General features: G+C 36.3%; 1 protein-coding gene and 1 long non-coding RNA gene across 2 annotated transcripts in view; both read left to right on the top strand.

Annotated features, from left to right (window-relative positions):
- LOC136790820 (uncharacterized) overlaps positions 1-20,612 on the top strand; it is a 64,210-nt gene extending 43,598 nt beyond the window's left edge. Inside the window, exons 3-4 of the long non-coding RNA XR_010831516.1 lie at positions 19,072-19,206; positions 19,486-20,612. This is a non-coding gene — a long non-coding RNA (uncharacterized lncRNA). The remainder of the gene's footprint in view (positions 1-19,071; positions 19,207-19,485) is intronic.
- Positions 20,613-24,939: 4,327 nt separating this feature from the next.
- The window catches only part of IQCM (IQ motif containing M), a 116,050-nt gene continuing 115,518 nt past the window's right edge, over positions 24,940-25,471 (top strand). Inside the window, 1 exon segment of the mRNA XM_066996739.1 lies at positions 24,940-24,986. Within this exon segment, the coding sequence (XP_066852840.1) occupies positions 24,948-24,986 (39 nt within the window). The 5' untranslated portion in view covers positions 24,940-24,947.

Genomic DNA, 25,471 nt, shown 5'->3' with positions numbered 1-25,471 from the left:
ATTTTTATGGATTTCCTTCTGATATTGTGTTTATAATCTTATCAGGGCAATATATTGTGTCATTGTAAGTACTGATTATGTACTGCAAGTCATGAACAAGGCTTCTTTGTAACAGGTTACTTGTCTGGTAGTCAATGTATATTGAATCGTGTGCTGTACACAGTGAAAGGGTTCAGTTTTTAGGTTACAAAATTAGCATTTATGAAAGATGGATTACAGAATATGAAGAACTTTTTGAAGATTCCTGGAACATCAAATTATTTTTGAATGAACATTTCATAGTAGATTAAACTATTCACAATCTCTGTCATTTTGAAAATAAATTACTATGGTAGACAAATGGGTGCTTCATAGCGAGTCTTACAATTTTCAGATTATCAGTGTATGTTCACCAGCAGAAGCTTCAGTAAAGACAAGGCACAAGATTGCTGTTGGGAGAGTCAAATGTTGAGATGCTAAATATGCCCATCTCCAGATTGTACTAGCAGTACAATGCATGCTGCAAAAGTGTTAGAACAACAGTGATAATACCTCTTATAAAGTAGGTGTAGTTGCTTAAGTATAATAAATTTTGGATATACTGTGGTGTAGAAATGAAGTTTTTTAGTTTTTTTTTTTTTAATGTGGGTATGAGCCGGGTATTTTTGTTTTGTAGAAGTTGCCTGTGATCACATTTCATGTGAAAATTGTTTTTGTGACTACTTAGGTTACATGTCAGTATTAACTGAACTACTCTCTGATTTTAGCTCTTTCTCTGAGATAAAGGGTAAAGAGGAAGGCATGTTTGTGGCTTTTTTTTTTTCTGGTCAAGTCATGGGTACAATGTTTTGTTTTTAAGTTATGGCATCCTTATTTCTTGCCCCATATGTTTACCTTGGAGCAGTAAATCATAGTTCTCTTCATGTTGGTTTAGCAGCAACTCCCCTATTTTCTTTACTCAATTCAACATGATAAATGGAATTCTTGTTCTCTTGTGAAATTTTTGTATCCCACTGTTGCATGGTAGCTGTCCCTTTTAAAGATGGATGGCTTCATTTTCTCTGGCAGTGGTCCCCCATACTCTGCTGTGGAGGTAGGGATCAAATCAATCTGCAGAGTGCTAGAGTCTCAGTCTAGAAATGGCTTAGGTCTTGGGGTGTTCAAGGAGTCACTCAACCTCTTGTGAAAGTATAAAGACTGTTATAAAGGAGCATATTTATAAGTGAGTTTGTTTCTTTCATTGTTCCTGTGCATTGACTTTCTCAGAAGCAATCTTGTATTCATGTACCTATTTCTACTTGCCAGGTTGACAAGTTCTCTCCATGTGTTTTTCTGCTCCAAATGTTGATTGGGGTTCCCTTTCTGTAGTGCTACCTCTCTACTTCCCCCTCACTTTAGCTAATATTATTTTGTTAGACTTAATCATGCAGAAAAGAAACTATCAGGATGTCATCATATTAAATTGTTGGGAGAATGGCTACAGATGAAAGTTTCAACAGGCACCATCGCTCAGTTCATTGCTGGATAGATTGACTATACACTTACTTGATGTTGATGGCTCTGCAGCCAGGTGTCAGAGTGTCAGAGTCTGCGCATCTCCTATTTTCCCATTCCAGTTTCCTCTTTTTTTTTTTTTTTTTTCAAAATCAGGGTTCTGCCGACTAAAATTTTGCAGTTGAATGGATGAAATGTTTGGATAAGAGTACAATGAGCAAACAGGCAGGAATATGTCACTGAAATTAATATTATGATTCATTTTGCTGAGCAGCTTATGATGGCTGTGGGTAGGAGGCTCTGCAGCAGCATGTTTGTCCAGTTAGGGAAGCTCTGGCTGGCATTAAAGTAACTCTGAGTGCACTTTCTTCTTGACCCATGTGAGTTCTGATCTAGGTGCTAGTTGGAGCAAAAATGATGCTGCACAATTTAAAATAGCCACCAATCTCCTCTACAAATTGATGTCAGAAACGGCAATAAGTGTTTTGTTACCAAATTGGATGGTGAGCTTTTCCTAACACTGTTTGTTAATGCTGGGGAGCTGGGTAGCATTCAGTTAATATCCTGGACTATTAGGCCTCACAAAATTATTATATAGTTACTCTGTCAGACTTTGCCATATCCAATTATAAACGTTTTTGGGAAAAAATACTGGGGCTGTGTTTTCTGATTGGTTTGGGGGCTTTTGCAGCTTTGCATTTCCTTTCTTCCATTCCTCCCCCTGTCCCACACTGGCCGTTTTAGCTGTTCCCTACTGTTAGCTGCCAGCTGCTTTTGTTTAACTATTTCTTCACTCTCTCACAAAGAAGTGGGAGGGATGTGATTGCCCAGACTGCTACATTTTTTCTTCTTTTAAAATGGGCTCTGACTGACGTTGAACAGGTTAGCAGAATCTTGTTATTTTATGAGCCTTCAGAGGTTTTGTGTTTTTGTTAAAGTAGAGTGACAATCTAAGACTTCTGGTTGGTTGGTTGATTTGTTTATTTCCTGAAAGCTATGTTTCAAGCTTTTCTGGTTCTGCAGAAAATACTGAAGTCGCAAAGACCCGAAGGCAAGTAAGAGGATCCCCCAGATTGTTCTCTAAAGCTCAGGACATTGGGCTGTATCTCATGACTTTGAGTACTTGAGATAGACAAATGCAGTACGTTCAGTCTTGCTTCTCAGCTGTTAGCTGCTATGCAGTAGATGGGACAAGCTAGAGAGCTCAGTGGCAGGAGTCACTAAGCTTTTCCTAGTAGAGGAAGGTCTGCAGACAGTGAACAACAAACCCGAAAAGAGTAGTGGAAGACTAAGTGATACAGTCAGGTTTTGAAGGGAAATTGACAACGTACTGATACCTTGCCAAACTGTATTGCTGGGGCCATAAATTGCAGTGACTTGTGGTAAATGCACTTCTTTTTCAGTTCTGATTTCCCCCTTTCTGTCTTCAATTTCTGCTCAGAAAGTACTTTGCTTTTTCTTAAGACACTTTGCAGTAGTACCTCCAGAGCACAATTGGTATTTCCCCTTTCGCTTAAATAAAAGAAAGCTTTTGTTTGGCATAGAAATGGCAAAATAAATGAGAAAACAGTATCATGAAGCTTCTCATTGAATTTCATGCTACAACATTGCATCTGCAAAGTGTTTTTTTTTAAACAAAACAAAAACAAAATTGAAGGTGAAAATTGTATACAGATTTTAGCTGTCTTGCTTGCGGGTGTCATTTTTGTGGGTTCAGATCATGCTAGTAGAAAGGGTGGCATATTTTCGGGTATCTGAGCATCGAAAGAAACCAGAATAGTGGAAATCTGCAAAACTGGAATCAAGGGCCTAAATATGCAAACTTGCCTGCTAAAAACTAATGTATGAATTCTTGGCTAGGCATTTAACTGTGAAGTCTAAAACTTTGTTGTACGTAGCTGATTGGTTTTAGACAAATGTGTCCAGAATTGTGTTATGTGGGTTTTTTGTTTGTTCTAACCAGTTTTAACTCCTACTAAGACAGGCTCTTTGCAAGGATACTTAAAGGTTACACACCTTATTAAATATATAAAGGCAAAAGCTTATATTTATGTAACTGCAAACCTAAATTTGAGAACTGCTAACAACTGCTATAGAATGCAATAATTGAGGTTGCTTGTATCTGTATATATGTATTAGCACTAAGCAAGTTATTTTGGAATGGGAAGTGAAAAGAAGTTTACTGGACACTGGGAGTATCATTATTCTGTTCTTCCTTAACCTTGCTTTAGTCATGTCAATTGCTGAGTATATAATTGACAAAATAGTTCGTTTCTTCATATCAGTAATAATAAAAACCTTAAATTTGATGCACTTTGGTTTTCATCATTTTAGTTGAATGGCTGAGACAACCCCCTGTGTTTTACTGCACCCTTTTGATAATATTGTTGTGTTAATAAGAGGCAAATTGGTACCACTGCATGGGTGCGACTGAATTTCCAGAATGTAAGATCCATGAAGATACAACAGATTCTGTCTTACAAAGAGGGATGTCATCTTCCTTAGTAACTTGTTTTATACGGGTGTTCTATACAAGCCTTCGAGAGTCATTTTAGATTACGAACATAATATTCTTTATTTATTGTCTTACTATTATCATGCATTAATATTATTTACTATGTGTTATCTAGTATTTATATATTTATTAATCTACTTTTGCCCAGACTATTTGATTTAATCTAACCCACTTTGGTTCATATCAATGGGATACAGAGATGGTGGTATTTCCATAGAACTGGTTAAATCATAAAGAAAATAAAAGCTCATATACCTTTTTTACTTTGGTGTAATTCAAAGGAAGCACAGGCTGTGAAAAAAGACGCCTATAATCTATCAGAGGCATACTACTCAGAGACTGTACAGAATCTGCTTGCTATACATTTTGGGCCATAAACATTACCAGATATAAAAAATTATGGCAAATATGACAAATTTAACAGCTACCATGTCTTTCTTTCTCCCCCTGAAATATCTCTCTAAGCAAGTTATAAAGAAGTTACTTAATACTCCTGTTTATGTCAGAACTCTTCATAGGTTCCTGCCAAGATTATTTCTTGAGAAATATTTTTGTAAAGTACTTTAAATTTGCCTTGGCTATATATCACTTCTTTTGATCAAGGAGCACCTTCTGTACAAGCTGATATATGCACACCTTTCTCATTGCAGAGGAAAAAAATTGTTGATGTCTTTTTGATAATTTGTTGCCTCACAGAGCTTTCACTGAGCATCCCTGTCATTCTGTCTTGTGCATCCCTCTCTGCAGCAAGCTCAATGGCTCTGTTTTGCCTTTAAAGAAAAGAAAAAAAACAACAGTATATGCTTCATGGAAAGCTGGATGCTGCATTGAATATGGAAGGACAGAAAAAATGAAAAATATTAGAGTACTGGTAAGAAGAGAGAGAAGATAAATTAGCCTCTTTTTTTTTCTTTAAAAAAAAAATATCTTTTCCCAGTGAGACTGGGGAAAAGCCTGTGAAACCAGGGGAGATGAGAAAATTTATACCAAATATCAATAATTTTTTAAGGAAAAAAAGGCTTAATATCTTTAAAACAATATTAACAAACAGATACAGATATACAAAAGGAATGAGAGTAGAGAAGACAAAGCAAGGACAGGAGATGTGCAAAGTTGAGTATCTAAAATAATTTATTTGGTTGCATGTTTTTTAAAATTTGGAAAACATCAAAGTGTTATTCACAGACTGGGGGGGAAAACAGATTCCCCAGTTTGAAGACTTTGGCTTACTGTGCTTCACAGATTAGCAGAGGGTAAGTAAAAAGCATTTGACAAAAGGTCAGAGAGTCTAATAAATCTCTTTCCAGGACAACTTGAAGAGGGCAAAAAGTCAGGGGAAGAATCACTCGGTTACTCTGTTTCACCAAGAACTTTGCTAAAACCTTTCCAATAGCCAGTTCATTCCTTCCCCATGCCAGTAAAACCTGTTTTCGTGCATCTTTGTCCTAAAAATAGAAACATCATTAGTGTTTTTATTTTATTTTTATTTTTTTGAGATATGTTGAGCTAGAATATAATATTGTACCCACAGCTAGGAAGACTCCCTGTAGCATCTTGAGAATCAAGAGAGAAATATTAACTTGAAAAGTGATACACTGGTAAGTTATTGAAATGTCTTTGTATTTTGTATTTGTCATTTACGTCTCCGTCCCTGTCATGGAAGCTGCTGTTGAAATCCTTCAACATCAACACTCTGCCATTTAAAACTTACCCTGCCAGCATGCCATCTGTTTTGATCAGGGAACCACTTTCTACGTGAGCTGACTCCTACACACATTGCACTTTGCAAGAGAAAAATGCATTTGCTGAAAAGTTTAAAAAATAAAATAAAAATCTAACCCTCACTTGAAAAAGCAAAGCTCCTTGACTCAATTTAAAAAAATAAAAAAAAACTTAAAATTAGATAAGTACACTTTCTTCCCTCTCTCTCATTGTTTTTGATTTCTAGACAGTGGAAAAATCATAATAAAGTGAGTCAAGCCCTCTCTGTAATTGCATTTTGTACCCCCGAAGCCAGTTGCACGTGTTGATATATTTACAGACAGGGCAGAGATACTGGTCTGTGAGTTTCTTTCTATAAAAAGTTAACTTTGCAGGTTAAAAGAAGTGTTTTATTCAATGCATGGCTTCTTCAAGGTGCAATTCTCAACACTTTTCTAAATTAGTGAAAGTGATTGTAATAAATATCATTTACTAATGGGTTGTGTGCTATTTTAAATAGCAGATGCCATTACTGTAGGTACATCTGGATGATATACTGGCGCTGATACTTAACCCCATTCTCCCTTGATAGGCTTGTCTGTTAACAGTATATCAAGTTTTACTGCCTTTCACAGGCTAAACAGAGCTCTGCTTTGTGGGTGGCGGGAGACGAAAGGGAGATGAGAAGTAGATCCATGCTCTACACTGAGGTAACATATTAACAATCCCATAGCTGGCTTTCAGCATCTTGCCTTATACCCACCATTTCTAAGCCCTAACCCATGGATCCTGTCCCTAAAGTGGTGTGGTAGGTCATATTGATTACCTGATGGTTTTTCTTTTGGTTCACTTTGTGGCACTTAATGCAGATTTTGGGAGAAGTTCTGTGTCAAAGTTCCTTGCTACAAATATCTCTTGGCAACAGAGGGTCATGGGACAACAAGTAAGCACTGAGCAACCACAATAAATGGTGGTGGCAGTGGTAGCTGCTGCTTTGTGGTGTGAAATGCCTTACTGCTAGCCTCTGCATGTGTTTTAAACTGACTTGCTGAGAAGGAGAACAATCACCAGGGGATAAAGTATTCGTGAAAACAATGGAGTCCTTTATTTAACTATAATAGGCTGTAAAGAGCATGCAAAGGAACTGAGTTATTCTCTTACCCTTCTTTGCACCTCACATTGGAAGCAAAGTAAGGACCTGCAGAAATACCAGATTCAGTTCCTTGCCTTTTCTGGAACTGCGTCATGTAATCCCTTCCATAAAGTTACCAAATTCCATCTAGTAACTGCTTAGGTTCCTTGTCGAGAGCTATGCTCTTCTAATGGCAAGAAACTTGTTTCTAGTTTTGAGCCTGATTTTCTTCATGGCTAGTTTATAACCAACTGTTCTTGTGCTAACACTGTCATCTAGCTTAGATGGTGGTTCTTACTGTCTATAATTTACCCCCATAATGTAGTAATAGAGAACATATCTACATCATTTAGTGAAATGATGGGATATAAATAAAACCTCATTCTTTTGGTCTCCCCTCACTGAAGTCACTACTGGTAAGGTGTTTTTTCCTTTACAAGCTCAGCTGCAATCTTGCTCATTACCCATTTTAAGGAGTAACAAATAAGTAGGAAATTCAGCTTTGGTTGTTTCAGAGCAACATGGAATGTTCTGAAGGCCATCAGGTCAGTCCTCTGGCCACTCTTTACCAAAAGGAAAGAAACACAACAAAAGATGCAGTGCCCCCCCTCCTCCCATCCCACAAATTTCCCCTGGGTAGTTTCATAGAGTACTACCCCGAAATTTTATTTTTTTGTGTGCGTGTAGTTAATCTTAATAGTGCACTAAAATCCCTAATAGTGCTGATGAGACAGATGAAATTCTCTATCCACAGAAATGTAAACGCTTTCTAGATAGCCTCTGAAGAGTGGCTCAATGTTAGGAAAATGGTGAGACAAGCTGTTAGTGAATTATTGTCAAGGTCAGAGAATGCACATTTGTTTTTTCTGGTAGTTGTATCATTATCAGGCTCTTATGATATATCCACTTGTACTGAAAATGTAGCTAACTTACCTTGGTGAATTTGATTTATTAACATTGCAACTGACAAGGTTGCCCATTTGTTAGTGCTTATTTTATATTTGAATAGCTTTTAGCACATAAATTTGAGGAATTGCTTGAAGACTTTAGCTGTTCCATATTTCATGGAGAAAGCTAGACCAGAAGAGTGGTGCTGTTGATATTTCTATTTTGATACTGTCCACTTTTTATAAATTAATATTATGCCTGTATACATACTTAGGAATACCTCATGACCAGAATTTATTGCACAGTAAAACTTAAATGTGAAAGCTCATTAGCTTTATCCTGAACGAACTCTGAGTGGCATAACCTTGCAATACAGTTTATTTTATCTTAAGAGCATATCATATAGGTCTTAAAAAAACCCACAACATTGAATTCAAAAGAAATAATCTAATTGCATGAGTTGTTCAGATTATAGTTAAGTAAAAGAATGAATAGAGAAAGAGTATATGAGTAAGTATATAGTGCAGGAAGGAAGAAACTCTCAAATGAGGCCAGAAATAAAGCCTTTAAGTTTCTTATTGACTTCACTGGTGTTACATCAGGCAGAGGAACATGGCTTAATTACAGCCAATATTAGCTCATTTTCTTCCCAGAAGGATGTACTTTTAAGTAAACACAATTGTATAAACAGCCAAATAAAGAAAAAGCAGAACTAATTACTTGCCCCTAACATCTTGTAACATCTTGCAAAGTTTCTTTAACACGTCTGTTCTTTTGGGTCTCCTTCCTTCCCGCTAGGAAGAAATGCTTCATTTAACTCACTTTATTCCACTGTATTGCTGTGGGCCATGACCCACATACCTCCAATTTCAGGATCTCAGCTTGTCCTGATTTTCTAGGGATTATGGGGGAGGCCATTCAGAAGCACAACCCACATAAACTCTGTGATGGGAAGAAGGGATAGATTTCTTTAGGGTCCTATGTCATCATGTTGACACTCAGGACTTCTCAACATCCAGGCTGTCTTCTCAATCAATTCTTCTACAGTGACTGCGTTTCTAGTAATAGTGGAGAAGGCAGACAGGAACAGTCCTCTTCAGTCTTCCTCTTTAATGAATGTCTTTGCTAACAGAAAGCAAAGGTTGTATTTTAGTGACAACAACAGCAGTGACACTGACAGTCACAATGCTAAGCATGATTGTCCAGCCATGCAATGACTTGGCTGCAATCAGGATAGGGAGCATCTGGTTGAAATGAATCATGGAAAATCTGAGTTGATGTTGTTCAGCTAGCCCAAGAATTTGCCAGTTTATAACATCATTTACTACTGACGTCATTTTCCTCAGATTATTAACACCACCATTGATATTATCTGGACTGCTCATTACTTCCAGCAACTCAATAACTGGAAAAATGACTTTTTGGGGAGGAAGCTATCAGAAGGCTTCATTTTTTTAATTATTTTTTTTTGTAGTATGACCCAGGCAGATGCTAGCCACACACTTCATTGTGAACATCCATGTTTCTACTGTAGAAATCAAATGACGTGTATACAATACTAAACAGATTTGAATGTGAAAGCTCAGTGTTTTTTTGTTTGTTTGTTTTCTCTGAAGAATAAAATCCAGCAAGAGAATTTAATCTCATTGCACTTGTAATCTGCTGGGTCAAATTCAGAAGTTGGGTTTCATACTTACAGGCCTCTGTTAGGTTAACATACAGTAACTGGGAAGTTGCCTTTCTGCGTGACTTTCACCTCATATGAGAGCTATATTCCAGTGGGACAATAAGATAGCCAACATCAGCAGAGAAGCTTATGTATGTAGGAGGAAATGCCCAAAAAGTCAGAAGGAAAAGCAGAGGTTTGCTGGTGAAGTGCTGGTCACCACACAAACAGGTTTGCCCCAGTCTTTCTTGCTGGGAAAAGAACAACATGAAAAAATGTTCTGTTCCTGAGCCCGTTAATAGTGCTTCTACTGGTGATTGTTGAATTGGTCTATATACAGAGCTTAGTTCTAATTTACATAAAGTTGTTTTAATTACAAAATATCCACTGTGTAATTATCACCACTTAATACATAATGTGTTCAATATATTTTATATGTAATTGAAATTCTGTGGAATTAAACTGTAATAATATAAATCTTCCAGGATGAAAAGTAGGTTAAGATAACCAAATTTCATGGTTTAAACATTCAGATAAATATTCCTTAGTGTATTAAAATATTGTATTTTAGACTGTTAATCTTTTCATTGAATAATAAATATGAGCTTCCCTTTTATGTAATTAATGCAACCCATATTATTCAGTAGAGAAATGAAACGTTGAATCATACATAGAAAGTAGCTATGAGTATTTCATTACCAAACTTAATTTAGTCATTTCCACAGACTTATGGAAAATGTTATTCACCTCTTGGGGAAAACTTTTGGCAGTGAAATGTAGTTTTGCTTGGCATATATTTTGAATTGCTTGAATCTCTGGTTAGTTAGTCCCTTCTGGGGGACGCTATTGTATGCAGACTGGTTCAAAACAGTAGTTAGTTATTAACAGTATTTTGTATCTTCAAAGCCATGTTTCTAATATTAAATAAGTCATTCTTAATATAATTTCAGAAATAGTGGTTGAGAGGTTAACCTGCATTTTCTAATATTTTAGTTGTCACTCGGTTATAAAATCTTCAAGCTAACATCATTGTGTGGAATCTATATGCAAGACTATCAATTTCCACAGCATTTTAGTAGACCATGAGTTTTATTTCTCAGGCCGCTGCTAAGTTTTTATGTAATCATTACTGTGGAGTAGAATAAGGACAACATTTGAAGTATGGTTATGCACTGAACACTCAGTGAAGCTTTTAAAATGATACCTGACATCCAGTTGCACAGCTATAGATAGACATTGATTGATTTTTATTCATTTTTACAACGAAAATCTGTTAAAGTCAGAAATAGAGGAAAACAAACATTACTTCCCTTTCATAATGTTCCCTGTAGCTAAGAAAAACTATTACAAAGATAATTCAGTTATACTTTGCTGAGTCTGATTTGGCTTTTGTATTGGAATTAGTTGGATGTTGTTCTTTTCACTAAAATATTTTTGTTTATTAATACTATGGGAACCTATATCTGGCATCCTTAGGCGATATAGAAAACTATGAGCTTTGATTTATTATTACAGAATATACTCATCAAAGTAATATAGAGCTACACTGCAGTTTTAGATGGTCCAGGCTGGCTTCTGCTTGCAGCACAGCCGCAATGATGGAATGCTGTGTGGACTACAAAAATGTGCTCAAGGAGACTGGTGAATACTTTAGATGGTAGCCTTTTCTGAGCTTTGCTCTGTTACTGCTACTGGTAGAATCATAGAATCACAGAATAGTTTGTGTCAGAAGGGACCTTGAAGACCATCCAGTTTCAACCTCCCTACCACAGGCAGGGACACCTCCTACCAGACCAGGTTGCTCAAAGTCCCATCCAGCCTGGCCTTGAACACTTCCAGGGATGGGGCATCCACAGCTTCTCTGGGCGACCTGTACCAGTGCCTCACCACCCTTGTAGTAAAGAATTTCTTTGTAATATCTCATCTAAATCTAACCTCTTTTAGTTTAAAGCCATTACTCCTTGTCCTGTCACCACATTCCCTGACAAAACGTCCCTCCCCAGCTTTCCTGTAGGTCATCCTTTAGGCACTGGAAGGCTGTTATAAGGTCTTCCTGAAGCAGTCTCTTCTCCAGGTTGAACAACTCTAACTCTCATCCTGTCTTCATAGAAGTACTCAGGGTGGTTTATGTAATGCTGGTTCAGATGCATCTGCGTTAGCAGCAGTTGTGCCTAGTGTACAAGTATTCCAAGGGAACCTGATGTGTATGCTCTCCAGAGAAAAGATGTTACAAGATCAGGCCCTAATTATTTTATAATTGTGCAAGGCTTTAATCATAAGACCTTAATGACTGGCCTCATTTAAAACACTTTAGGGACGTTGACTTAAATAAAATGCTGTTGTTGAATTATTTTCTTTCCCAGCAGTCTGGGCACTTTCTATTTCTTTCTCTCTGAGGAACCTGTGGTGCCTAGCAAACAGAGGAATGAGCCATATAATTAAGAGATTCTGGGTGCAGGTTCTCTGATTATCCATACAGCTGCTCAACTGGTAGGCACCCGATTTTCAAGGCATGCACAATATGTTCCACTTCTCGTCTTGACTGATCTTAAATATTCCATGTTCTTTGATATACATAGATACAGCAAAAAGAGTTGAAAATGTCCTTTAGAGTCAGTTGCTTCCAAACTCGGGGGAGAGAGGGCAGGAAATCCTAGGAAAATTTTGGTCAAGGTCACCAGTCAAAGATAATTGGTATCAGATCTCAATAAATCTGCATGCAAGGCACAAAGAATTTTCTTTTGTACAGGTGTCATCAGAAATAAGAGATCCGAATGCTGCTTTTTAAAAATATGTCCTGTACTTGGGTAAGTATTGCCTCTTCATATCTCAAGAGTGCATTGAGAGTACTGGAGCTAAAATGAAAACAATGCAAAAGAAATGTCATAAACCACTGCAGAATATTATCAGTGTGGGTGAAGGATAGCTTATGAGCCATTGTAAATACTTTGCTTAGACCTTACTGTTTTGAGGTTAAATTCCAACTTGAAATGCAAAACTGGTAAAAATATCTGATCTTGATAAACTGAGATCTTTGCAAGTAGCTGTGCAAGATGAGATGATGAAAGGTAAAATGGTATTGGTATAGTTCCTAGTACTGTAGTCTTGATGTCTATAAAGATATGCAATTGTGACAGCTACGCTACATTTCATTATAAGAAACAGCATTTAGATGTTTTTAAGCTGGTCAAAATTCAGAATTTCTGTTCTGACCTTTTATCCTGAATCAAAATAAGAAACTGAAGGGCATAATAAAAAAGATTCCCAAAACTTTCATTTAGAGAATACTGAAAAGACTTTCTAGAAACATTTTATTTCAATAACGTAAACTCTTCAAGGCATATTTATAGTACAGATAGATTTTGATAAAATATTTTGAATTCCTTTGGTAATCATGTTCAATAGAATGTGAAAAAAATCAACAACAATAAAAAAAAAAACAAAGAAATCTGAAAAAAGATTTTATTTTTTTTTTTTAGTTGGATAGGCTGTAAAATCCTATGCTTATAAAAAGTATAAAGTTTTATTTCTGGGGAAGAGATAAGTGACAACTACTTCCCCAGGTGGAAACCTTCCTTTGGGCATTTGGAGTCTTTGTGTGTTTGCCATTTTATGTATCTTAGCTGGCTGTGGGCTGTACATCCTGCTGCTTCTCTGCTGCTCTATGTAAGCAATACTTGAGATACAAGTTGACAAATGAAAGATGTAGGTAAAATTCTGTGCTCTCTAGTAGAGAAATGCATATTTATTTATATATATAAGATTGAATCCATGTGCTTAAGCTCTTTGAAATTACATCAATATAATTAAATTTTGGAGTAGTGACTAGTGTTAGTGAATAATATTAATATGTGCTAGAAAATGTATTTCAAGCATTACACTGTTTTTGCTACCATAAGAAATAAAGCAAAACCAACTATCAAAGAAAACAAATATTCTGTATTGAATAGCAATAAAATAATTAGCCATCACAATAATTCCTAAAATTCCTACACCATTTGGTTTTAGATTGCAAACTTTATCAGTCATTGATATGAATGTTTATACAGATGTTCAGACAAACTATTTTTTAAAATTTCTATATGAAATGAGTCTTTCCTCTTAGTTCTTGTTCCTGTCTGAAGTCCAACCCTTTTTTTCCCCAAAAGAGCTGACCTTAACAGAACACCCTTGACAAGTAAAAGACTGATAACTCTCATTTGTTAGGAATGATCATAGCTACTAAAAAGAAGTCTTTCATATACCCAGAAGCCATGTTCATCTCAGTCCATAGAGTAGCATTGTTGTTTTCAAGCACTGAACACAGGTTCTGAATCAAAACTCAAAAGTTAATGTTGCTTATGTGATATACAAATTTAGCAGCTTAGGTATATTTGCATCTTTTCCGTGTTTATTATAGGATGTTCTTTGGATGCCTTTCAGCTATGTGTTCTCTACATACTAAATGCCTAACTTGACAGCCTGAGCCATCCTCAGAAGCTTTGCAAATAAGGCAGTAATGATTCACTTTGGTTTGTATGATGTTGAAAATGTAAACCACACTGTTGCAGAGCTTGCTGAAATTAGCATAGATTGCAGGATCAGCTTTTCATCCATGCTCCAGGTAGAGGGCAATCAGTGAGACAAGATCTTCTTTTGTTTTGCTGGAAACATGGAAAATAAATGAGACAGACTTGGCCATGTTACTTTCAATGCATTTTGTTCTCAGGCTGATGAACATAACTGATAGAGTATTTCTAGCTCTTACAAAAACAAACAAAAAACCCTACCCCCCACCAAAGATGACAAGAACAACAATCAGTATAAACAGGCTCTTTAAGTAGAATCCTGAACATTCTTCTTGTTGGAGTTGAGGTCTTCTGCCACAGGTAATAAAAATCTCATGCTTGTACTCCTGGCATAGTTGCAGTCAGTCTATAAACTGACTTTAAATAGACCTAGATTGGCGCCCCAAAAGGAGGAGAAATAAGAGATTTAGTGTAAGATTTCATCTACAAGGAGCTGATTCTCTTCTTTCCCTTTCTCTCTCTTTGTGTTTCATATTCATCCGTGAAATGGTTTGGCTGAAATGGGCTTCTTATGGTTTAAGAGAAATATTGGTTTTATTCTTTACATAAAATTGCAAATTTTAAGACTTAAGAGAAACCTTTAAACAAACCTGTTACAGAACATCAAGTCACGGAAATTTCCCCACTTACTTTTTGTAAGTCATCGAAATGTGGCCTTCTATTCAGCTATCAGTCTTTTTTTTTTTTTTCAGTATTTTTAATTTTATGGTTCAGTTGGTTTTTTTTACATACTTTTTTCCTTTCCTGTTATGGGGAGAAACTAGTGATATTCGACTGTATTTCTTAGATGCCACTTTGCTTGTATACTAAAGAAGTAAAAACTACTTCCTCAAGCACAACAGGAAGGAAAGAAGTAGCAGTTTATTTTCTATTTCATTCTGATTTCCAAATAGTACAGACTATCTGATAGTCACAGGACAAGTATTTATCTTGTTGTTCCCCTAGCTTTTCGGGCTGTTTGTTTTGGCTGCTTCTATTCACACATCTATAGATCTTCATTAAATAATAACCAGGTCTCTATCATCAGTCCCCAGTAAAAGTCTTCCTCAACATTTAGTCTAACTAATGGGCAGATTTGTGCGAACGCTGTGTGTTAGGAGGAAAGCTCTGGTTATTATTAAGCTTTAAAAAAGAGCTTAACTGCATTTGAAATGTACTCTAGTAAAAGGATGTTATTGTGCTACAAAGCTTCAATGAGAGCTCACCCAACCCCCTTTTTAGCAATTGCTTCTAAAAAGGCATCTTTTCTTCATTGGAGGGATAAAATGAGGAGGAATCCCCATTTTCTATATCAGGAAAATAATGATTAACCTGATAAGTGATTGACTAATTAATCATCTGAGTAAACTAATTGTTATACACAAGCTATGCCTTATTTTTTCTTCTGTATCTCATGTGAAAAAGCCCATAAAGTGAGCTGTGATGTGAAGACTGTGCTTGTGCCAACATCAGTCTCTTATCAGGAGACTCATCTCTTTAGAAGAGGAATGGATTCTTGTTCCTGGCATCAGAACATGCCAAAAAAAAAGCTATGTAAACTGGATTTTTCTTAACGCCAAACCATTTCTTTTCTGTGAGATCAAAACTTGGGACGTGAGAGTATAGAAGGAAGATTGCAGATAGGAAATGCCTAGGCTTTCATAAATGTTTATTTTACAGTAAATAAGCTTGGGTTTTAAGGAGCCAGCAAGATGAAGTGGCCACTGTATTTGAAATCTGCTCTTTCAGTTTAATTTTGGTTTCTTAACAAATTATCTTTCGAATTCTAGTTCCCCATGTTTTGGCTTAGTTTAGAGACAGATCTCTCTGTGTATGTGTCTGTGTGGGGGTGTATGTATATGTGTATGTACATGTCTGTATGTGTATATTTAAGTCTTGAAAAATGCAAAGCCTGGATCCAAAAACCATTCATGTTAATATCTTTTGGCTTTATATCCATCATTATCTGGAATGTGATTAAATCTTTTACTTCACTGGGCCCAAAGCATGTGTTTAAAGTCAAGCATGTGCTTAAGTGTTTTCCTGAATAAGGATGCTTTCCTGAATGAGAATTTAAAGTGAATGCACTCCAGTAAACATCTTTTTCCATATAATTGTTCTGTGTCTCACCAAAGACTGAGCTTCTGTTAATATATTTGTTTTTCTAGTGGATATAGAAAGAAACATTTGATCACAAAGGTTGAACTCCCATTTTAAATGCCTTATTTCCTTGTAGTTACAGCATGCTACGTTCCACTTGGAGCAAAACTCTATTTCAGGGCTGCAGTAATATCAGAGGAAAAGAGAAATACTCCTTAAAATGAACTTGCATCTCATCATTGGTCAATAAATTTATTAACATCCATGAATATTAGAGATTTGGTTCAGAGGCATCATTATCTACCTTCAGTTATTTTGTGGAGAAACCTTTTTCATTTGTCACCTGTGCAGCCATTTGTAAAATGTTAAAGCTAATATATAGCAAACTCAGCAAAAGAGTGTAGTTTAATGTAGTTTTTAAAGGTAATATGTTTGTGCCTTATTACTAGTTGGATAAATGGCTCTTTAGGATTAATTTATTGTTTGTCTGCAATTGCAGTGGCTGACATTTTTTAAAATGAAGGACAATATTTGTACTGTGAAAAATTAGATGTTTTCAGCAGTCAGTTTTAACCTGCTAATATTTTTGTGGTTGTGATCTAAAAAAACTGGCCATATATTGACTCCTTGTTATGGTAATGCAATTTGTAACGTTAAGAACATAAATAAAAAATCTAGTATCAGTTATCAGGATTCAGAAGGTATATAAGAATACAGATTTCCCCCCGACACCCAGAATCTCTCTGTAATCATTCTTGTATGTATAAGATAATTGCTTGTTATTTTTTATTGCAAATATTTGTTTTCCAGAAAACACATTTGTGATTGTAAATAGTTTGTGCTAGTGAAATGGTTACCCTCATTTAAGGAATAAAAAAGGAAAAGGGGAAAAAAATGAAAAAGAAGTCTTTGAGTCCATTATCTTATTTCTCCTTTAAAATCCTAGTGTTCCCTGTAAGAAATTCAGATATCTTAAGACCTACAATGAAATGCTAACATTGTGGTCTTGAAAACTGACACACAGATTGGAGCCAGACTGCAGAAAAAAAATACTAGTCCAGTGAATCTCAGTTTGTGTTTAAGTAAAGAATTCTAGTTTGCACCTCATTTAGAAGACAAAAAACAACTGAAGTGATTGTGTTCTAAATCTATACATTAAATGGAGGCTTGGGATTTCAGGTTGTCTTGATTTGTCCTTGTATTTATCTTGTTAGTTTTCAGTATGATCTGTATGTATTCTAATTCCCTCCTACACAAACGCTTCCTGGAATGGTGATGGGTGTTTTGTGATGCAAAGCTGTCTCAGTTGCCTCAGCAGTACCTGGATCCCAGAATAGTGGAAAGGTAGGGTATTCTGAAAGATACAAATGGCTTTTCAGGAGTTGAAACAAAGGCAATGCTCCTTTTAAGAGTGTCTGTTTCCTCTCAAATTCAGTTGAAAAGCCTGATTTAAATTTTAAGCAAAATTAGAACCTCCCTAATGCTTTCATTTTTACACTTGCTTTTAGATTTGACATTTCCCCTATTTGCCCAATAGCTGGCATTTTGACGTGTATGTGTGCTCAAGTGTTTGCAAATCTGATTAATGCACAGAGTGCAAAATGTAACTCCTGAACCTTTCAGCAATTGCAGCACAGTTACTTATGGCATGAGAAGAATAGAAAAAGATGTATTTGAGGAGCTACTATAGCATTTTTGATGTCTTTGTAGAGCATCTGTAATAATACTCTTTGAAACTTTTGGTACTGCAACATTGTGTTTAAATTTTAAGGAGCTTAAAATAGAACACTGCTTATCACTTTGTCCAGTGGACCACCAAGCTAGCTGAATAGCTTCCTCGCTGTCTTGACAAAAGTTTCAGGTTGTTTTCAGATGTTAACTATTTTCTCTGCTAGAAAAATTGAATTATGTGTAGCTGCTTGCACAAATAAAAGGCTTTTACGCCAGGGTAGTGGATCTGATCAGGCTGTCTTTATGGTAGGTGGAGTAGATGGGCTTCTTCAGAAAGCAATTGGAGGAATTAATCTCCTTGTGGAGGAGCCTACATCTCTTCATTTACTAGAGAGGACACCTAGGAGATTGGCCTCCTTAGGCGAACCTTAGCTGTTTGGAACCCTGTGCAAAAATGACAAACAGCTGCATGATGGATTGCATTTTTGCCACGATATGCAAGGCTTTGGCAGCCATTAATTCCATTACTACTTTTGCTGATTATTTTCCACTGCAATTGCTTGTTGCTGTTTTCTATTTATATTCTGCTCATTTCACTGGTGCACAAGGTTATACCCAGAACATTCAGCATCTCTGCAAGTGCATTCTTTGCAGAGGTATTAGGGATAGCATTTGATGTTAATCAAAAATGTGCAGATAGGGTTTGTTCTGGAGCCTCAGAGTCAGAGAAATATTTCAGTTTAGTTATATGTATTTTGGGTCAGGCTCATGGTTCTGAAATTTCACTCTGAAAAATACTGGTCATATATTTCATTGTCTGTGAGCATAAAAACTTTAGGCAATTCAGAGTTTTAAAAATAGGCCATGGTGTTACAATATATATGAAATGTATGAACTCTAATTTTTTATAGTTGTTTGCTATTATATGAATGTAATTTATTGTGCCTGCAGCAACCCGAGGACATGCTGGAAAATGAGATGATTCATTTCAAGTGTTTTATCCTAGTGAGCAAAATTTTAATCAGTCAGTTTTTTAATCCCAGTTCTGTTATTGGCACACTGTGTAAACTTGGCAAGGTCACAGAAGGACTCCATTGTAGACACAGTGTTGCATCTCAGCTAAATCAGTACTGCGTATGTTTTAATTTATCTGCATTATAGAATTTTTAAACAGAACTTTAGAAAGGTGCTCTGAGTTATGCTAAAGGTAATCTGGTAACAAATTTTGATGAACGTGAGATTCCTCTTGAGCTATGGTTTCTATTTCCTATGTATTTTTTTTTACTTCACCTTAAAACAAAAATCTCTAATCTAGTATTAAAGACATGAAACAACAACAACAATCACACTGACTACTGTTGTTTTGTCATTCTTACAGGTTTGTCACTACATTGTTCATTGAGCATTGTGAATTGTTCCATCCAGTGAACAGGAACTCTGTGATCCATTTCCTGTACATCAAAGCATCCTTTTTGCTTTTATCAAGAAGATACTACCTTTGAGGATGTGAATGGTAATTCAGGAATATATAATAGTCCAATATCCAAAAATAGCTGAGTATGTCAAATGAATAGTGATGGTATTGTAGAAGATTTTCTAATTGACTTAATTATAATGAGAATGGATATTTCAGAAAATTCTGCCCCCGGTGTGAACAATGCCTTAATTTTAAAAGGGATAAAGAAGTCCAAATGCCATTGACAGTTAATGGAACTAGGGTCCAAAACACACAGCTGACTGCTGAAAATGTGACATAGATGTCTAAGGTATGTTAATTTTTTTTTACCCACAGATAAATGTGAGAAACACAAGGTTTTCAGGATGATGGACTGACACAATCCAACAATATATAGAGAGTGTGATCATGGAACATGTTCCATGCTGCTTTTTTGACGTACAGGTTCAATTTATTTACAAGGCAAATATGAATTTTCCTTCAGCTGCCAGAAAGCAGAATGAATTTCAGATCAACCACTGCATTAAAAACAAAACAACCCCCCAAACAACAAAACAATCCCAAATGGTGGATACTAGCAAATTATAAAAGAAGAGAGAAGGAGCCAAAAATCAAAAAAGGTATAAAATGAATGTTATTTTACAAAGACACAGAAATGTTTAGTAGAACATTAAATTAGGAAAATGTGAAAGCATGTTTTTGAAGAACTTGAGTGACAAAGCCCCAATAAATTACTTCTAAGTAGGGAGGGAAAGAAGGATGTACATATATTTTAATACATATGTATGTTTTATAACCACACACACACAAAAAAAAAGCTTAAAAGAGTTGGAAAAAAATGACTTGAATCATACATCCTGCAGGCCTTTCCAAATAAGTTTTTAACAACTCAATTCAAATGATAGCTAAACAAGTTGACACATCTTCAGCTTTGAATATTATCTCATGACACACTGCTTTTCTATTCTGTAATTTTCAAAAGTGTTAAATACCACTGCTCTTAAACTCCTCATTTGCTTTTTGTACTGCATCACATACGCTGCCATTGCAGCTTGTTGTATTCAGTTTATCAACCTTCCTTTCAAACAAGGTGGCAAACTCAAATTGCTGAGTGTCCCATGCCAGCAGTACCACTTTACTTCCGTAGAAATGATGGGACCTGGCAAGTAGGCAAGAACCATTAAGAAAACTGTGGAATATATCACAATTAAGATGCCAGCAATATTGACCCCCAATCATATGAATGTGTGTTCAAACAGTAATTTTTGAAAGACAGATACTGATGGCTAACAGGAATTATGTTGGCCTAAGCGGTCCCGTTTTCTTGTTTTACTATTGTGGTACGCCCCATTTAGAGATTATCATCTTGCTATTATTTTCTGAGATAGTTTGACCTTGATACAAAGAGAGTAATTTCAAAGTAACTACCTTTTATGATACATATTAGCTTCTTAAATCTTATGCTGGACTTCACCAGCTGCAAAACAAAGAAAAATCTCTTAGGTCATCTCAACCACAAAAAGTGCCCACAGACTGGGAAAACTAATGAGAATCCAGCAGCTTGGGAATGAATGTTTTCTAACAGAAATTACTTCATTCTAAGAGATAACACAGAAGTTGTGAAAAAATGAGGAAGATAAATTCAAAAATGCATGGGAACCACAAATTCATACAACATATTGGCAGTTGGATGGAATAACTGTCCCTAGCTCTTATCTTTCAGTGTCCTTTCATGCTGTTCTTGGTGCTTTAGTTTGGAGAAAATTAAATAGCAGATTTTGGAGATGTTGAAACTATTGAGCTAGTTCTTGTTCTGCCTTATCACCTATTTATAACACTATAATCTGTAGGAGAGTCTGCTTACAAATTTTAGTAGCAGAAATCTTTGCACAGACATATAAAAGACCACAGAACAAAAGATTAAATCAGTTTAGTGTAGCAAGGCTCTCTAGCATATCCTTATAGGTAAGCATATGAACATCCCCCTGGCTTTTAATGCAGACAATAAACAAAGTTAATTAGAGTAAATATACCAGCCATTTCTTTCAAATTTGGGTATCTAAAGATGTACTCTAGTGTTCCCTGACAGAGGCTGTCTGAGAAGCTGAGCATAAAATGAACCTGTTGCAAACCAAAGCCCCTTTGTACATCTGACCTGCTAGTTTTCCAACTTTACTTATGTCTGATAAAATTACAGTGACTGGTTTTTAATTGTCTTTGTTAGCAGAACCGGAGCCAATACTCCAATTTCCAACTAAGGCATGGGCAGACCCTTAGTGTTAGCTCTGGTGACCTGTTTGAGACTGTGGTGGCATGCCAATATTTTCTTTGTAGCAGCTCCAGACCTGGCTGTCCTTACCTGCCTGGGTTTTCTGCGGCATAAGTGCTTTGCTCTGCCCCATGCTGAGCAGCTTGTCTAGCTACTGCAGCACCTTCCCAGCTTGTACCTTTCCCAAGCCTGCTAAAACTTTGCTGACTTTAGTCTTCCATTTGCTAAAGTTGCCTGCTGGACTAGGCCATGTGTGTCTCTTCGGTGGTCTTTTTACTTGTGTTCCTGAGTGTTTATTTTTTAAACTATTTTTTCTTTCTTAACACCATGAGCATTCATCCCAGCAGCCCTAGGGGAGAACCCTCCCTAGATGTGTCTGCAGGTGGCCTGAGCTTGGCCATGGGATAAGGTTGGGCAGCCCCCAGTTGTGGTTGTGCTCTTCAGGGATGGGACTCTGATTTCCTCAGTGAGTTAAAACACTCCCTGCAGGCACAGGAAGCCTTGTGGGACAGCATTGGAAGACTCTGAGGGGGTCAAGGGAGCCAGACTTGATGTGGTCTAGTCTGTGTTCCAAGTAGGGCTGAAATTAGGCAGGCCCAGCTACTTCACTCAATTTCCTCTGGCAAGTGAGGCTGGTTGTGCCAATGTCAGCTGTGCAGAAGATGGGTAGATGAAGACGTTGCCCTATTTCTGACTTTGCATTCATGGCAGTAAAGGTGCACTATTTTGTATAAGGGAAGCTCTGTATAGAGAGAACGTAAATATGCTGAGTGATTCTTCCATTTTTAAATACTTCTTTTTAGGGTTGTGAAAACTGTAAGGAAAACTAATTACTCCTAATTATGTACAGGGTACTGGAAATGCAGCAAGTTAACGAAAGAGGGAAGAGAGGCAGTCCTTTTTAGAGACTTCAGACTTCTGATGCAATTGGTGAGTATGTGACTACCAAGTGGGATTATTCTTTGTCAAAGTGTTCAGCAGTGCAAGTAATGATCCCATGTGCAGCACAGGAGGGTTAACTGGCTGACTTCAGTACACAGCTGTACATTATGCCCCCCCCCCCTTTTTTTTTTTCAGCAATGGAGTTGGGTCTCTGTGGAAAAAATAGGCCCTATTATCAGCCACACCAGGCAAAATTGTTTCTGCTTTTTGCACTTGCAGATTAAAATACGGAGATATGTTATAAAGGCAAAAGTGACATCTTCAGGAACTTATTTTCCACTTAAGGGCAAGAGTAGAAAAGAGTTAACTTCCAGGCTTGTCTTTATTACATTTTATGGACCAGACCTACCTCAGCCTTAAGAGACATTATCCTAAATACAGGGAAAATACATTGTTAGGAGTATTATCCATATAAATATCTTTAAATATTTCTTTTTAATGGCTAAAATAAACCATCAGAAATCATAGAATCATAGAGTGGTTTGATTTGGAAGGGACTTTAAAGATCATTTAATTCCAACCCTCCTGCCATGGGCAGGGATACCTCCCACTAGATGAGGTTGCTCAAAGCCCCATCCAGCCTGGCTTTGAACACTTCCAGGGATCCACAGCTTCTCTGGGCAACCTGTTCCAGTGCCTCACCACCCTATGAGTAAAGAATTTCTTCCTTAAAGAATTTCTTCCTTAAATATAATACATAGTGATATTTTACTGGTTTTAACCATGCTGCTATCATTTCAACTGTAAACATCTATTTGCATGTCCTCTTAATTCAAAATGTCAAATAAATAAATAGTGGTTGTGTAAATTGGAATGAATTCACAGACCGTTTATTCTGGCAGATAATTCAGGTAATACTTTAATCCTCACAGAGGTGGAAAAGGAGGGGTACAAAGGAAACTAACATTCCAGTGTTGTCACAAATTTGAGTGGATTTAAAATATATATATATATATATATATATATATATATATATATATCTGGGTGGGGTTCTGTTGAGCATCAAGGAGCATGAAGCATGTCATTTGAGCTTGACCAAGCTTCAAATCTTTTACTGCTTACAGTTCTGCAGCTAGTCATGACCACTTGTCCCATTATTTAATTGGACTTTTAAAATTTTCTCAGTATTGATCTTGCATTTGTCTTGTTCACGTCAATCTCATGGATATTTCCCTTGCTCTTCTGGGATCATGATGGTATTTGATCCATATCCTATTTGTAACCTCATTTTGCATTTTCAAAAATCTGAAATCTGCTTTGCTGCTGTGGTCTGGCAGAGATCTATTTGTCATTAGTTAATAACTTAAGGACATGCCTTCTCAGGTCTCTCCTGGAACAGATAGAGTGGAATTGTGATGAGAGTTTTTTACATAGGCTGTTTTAGGTTGGAATTTCATTTAAGACTTTTTGTAGTATTTTTAGTAATACTCATTACCTTGTTAAACACTGTGTCTAAATATTATTAACAGAGATGGAAATCAAAAATGTATGTGTAGGGTTGTATTACCATATCTCATTCTTATTTCTTTTGACTGAATATACCTATTTTTCTCAGCCTTTCACCAAGGGCTTTTCTCAAAATACTTAGTCTTTTTTGGTTTTGTTCCCTATATTTTTTTTTTTTGCATTTTTTCCCCTGCCTGTTAAATGTAAAATCCCAAACACATGCTTAAATCTGACTATTAGCAGAATATCTGCACTTCCTTGGAAGCCGTAATGAACACCCCCACAAAACAACAGCATACAGTATCTTGTTCTGTGGATGCGCACACAGATAGCTCTTTTCTAGCCTATTTTTACCTGTGTCTTTTGCCTTTCTGCAAAATCCCTGCAATTTTAAAGAATTCTTTAGAACTTGATATATTAAGTTCTGGCAACTGGAACAAATCACTGTTCCATTTTAATAAATACTGTATTGTCATGCATTTGCTATCTGATTTATCCAGTGATTCATCAGTTTAGCTTTCAATATACATAATACTGATATGATTTAGTAGATCATATATTTGATTCAAAAGATGTATTAGATTTGGTAGGTCCTGACTTCAATTCAGCATAGGATGACTTCATCTGTCTTATGAGGATGTATGTGATTTCCAAAAGGAATGTATATTTTTGAAAAATCCTTCACCGAAAAGGGAAAAAAATAATTTATTGCAAGGGATAAAACATTCATTTCAGGAATCTGAATATAGAAATTACCCACATTTATATTAGAATTTCATAGCAAAGCAATATACTGTGCGTGTCTTCACATTTCATCTACTGAATGTATTATTTTGATCATGATCACTGTATGTACTGTTGAGTTCTGAACTGAAAAGCACTTTACTCTGTAGAATAGGAAAATCAATTTAGCATAAGGTGATCTCATTAAATTCTATTTATCCAAGATTACCACAATTTAGAAGAAGATTGAGAGTGAAAGTAATTGTTCTTTTATTAATCTGAGTAGCTTGTTAGAAGAAAAGTACTGATTAGGAAGCTGTGACTGCTTGACTTCTCCTAGCTCAAATCTTCTAGCACTTATACCAGAAGGTTCTGATTTCAGTGATGTGTTCTGATGATGTCATAAGAAACTGCAGCCATGCCTCACTGTAGTCACAGCACCAAGATGGAGTGGCAGGTTAACATGATCTCTTAGTATATTTCAGTATTAATTTATATGGGAATGTTAGTATTTTTAAATGTTATACATTTGGGCTCTCTTTGTCAACTGGTGATTTAAAAGCTGAAGCTTAAACATTCAGTGGCATCTGACAATTTTTGTCTCCACTCTGGTGAATCAAACAACGTACCTACTGAAGTGAGGTTAAAAAGTCTCTATAGGATTTTGTTCATTAAACTTATTGATCTGATAAAAACTAAAACCTACTAGCAGACTTCTGCACAAAATTCTGCCACGTGTGTGTGTATATATATAGCCATTTATTCAGTCTTTATGCATTAATTAACCAAACATTTTCTTATATTGTGGGGAAGAATGGTGGACAGAGGGGTCAAGAATAACAGGAAGCTCCTGGTCTGTGTGAGCCAAAATATACAAAGATCTTTGTAACTGAGCAAACCCATGCTTTTTGTGTCCCAGATCCCATACCACCTGGGATTGTG

Source organism: Anser cygnoides, chromosome 4 (genome assembly GCF_040182565.1).
Source record: "Anser cygnoides isolate HZ-2024a breed goose chromosome 4, Taihu_goose_T2T_genome, whole genome shotgun sequence".
NCBI classification, from domain to species: Eukaryota; Metazoa; Chordata; class Aves; order Anseriformes; family Anatidae; genus Anser; species Anser cygnoides.
Note: the sequence above shows the minus strand (reverse complement) of the source record. Positions and strands in the feature narration are given on the sequence as shown.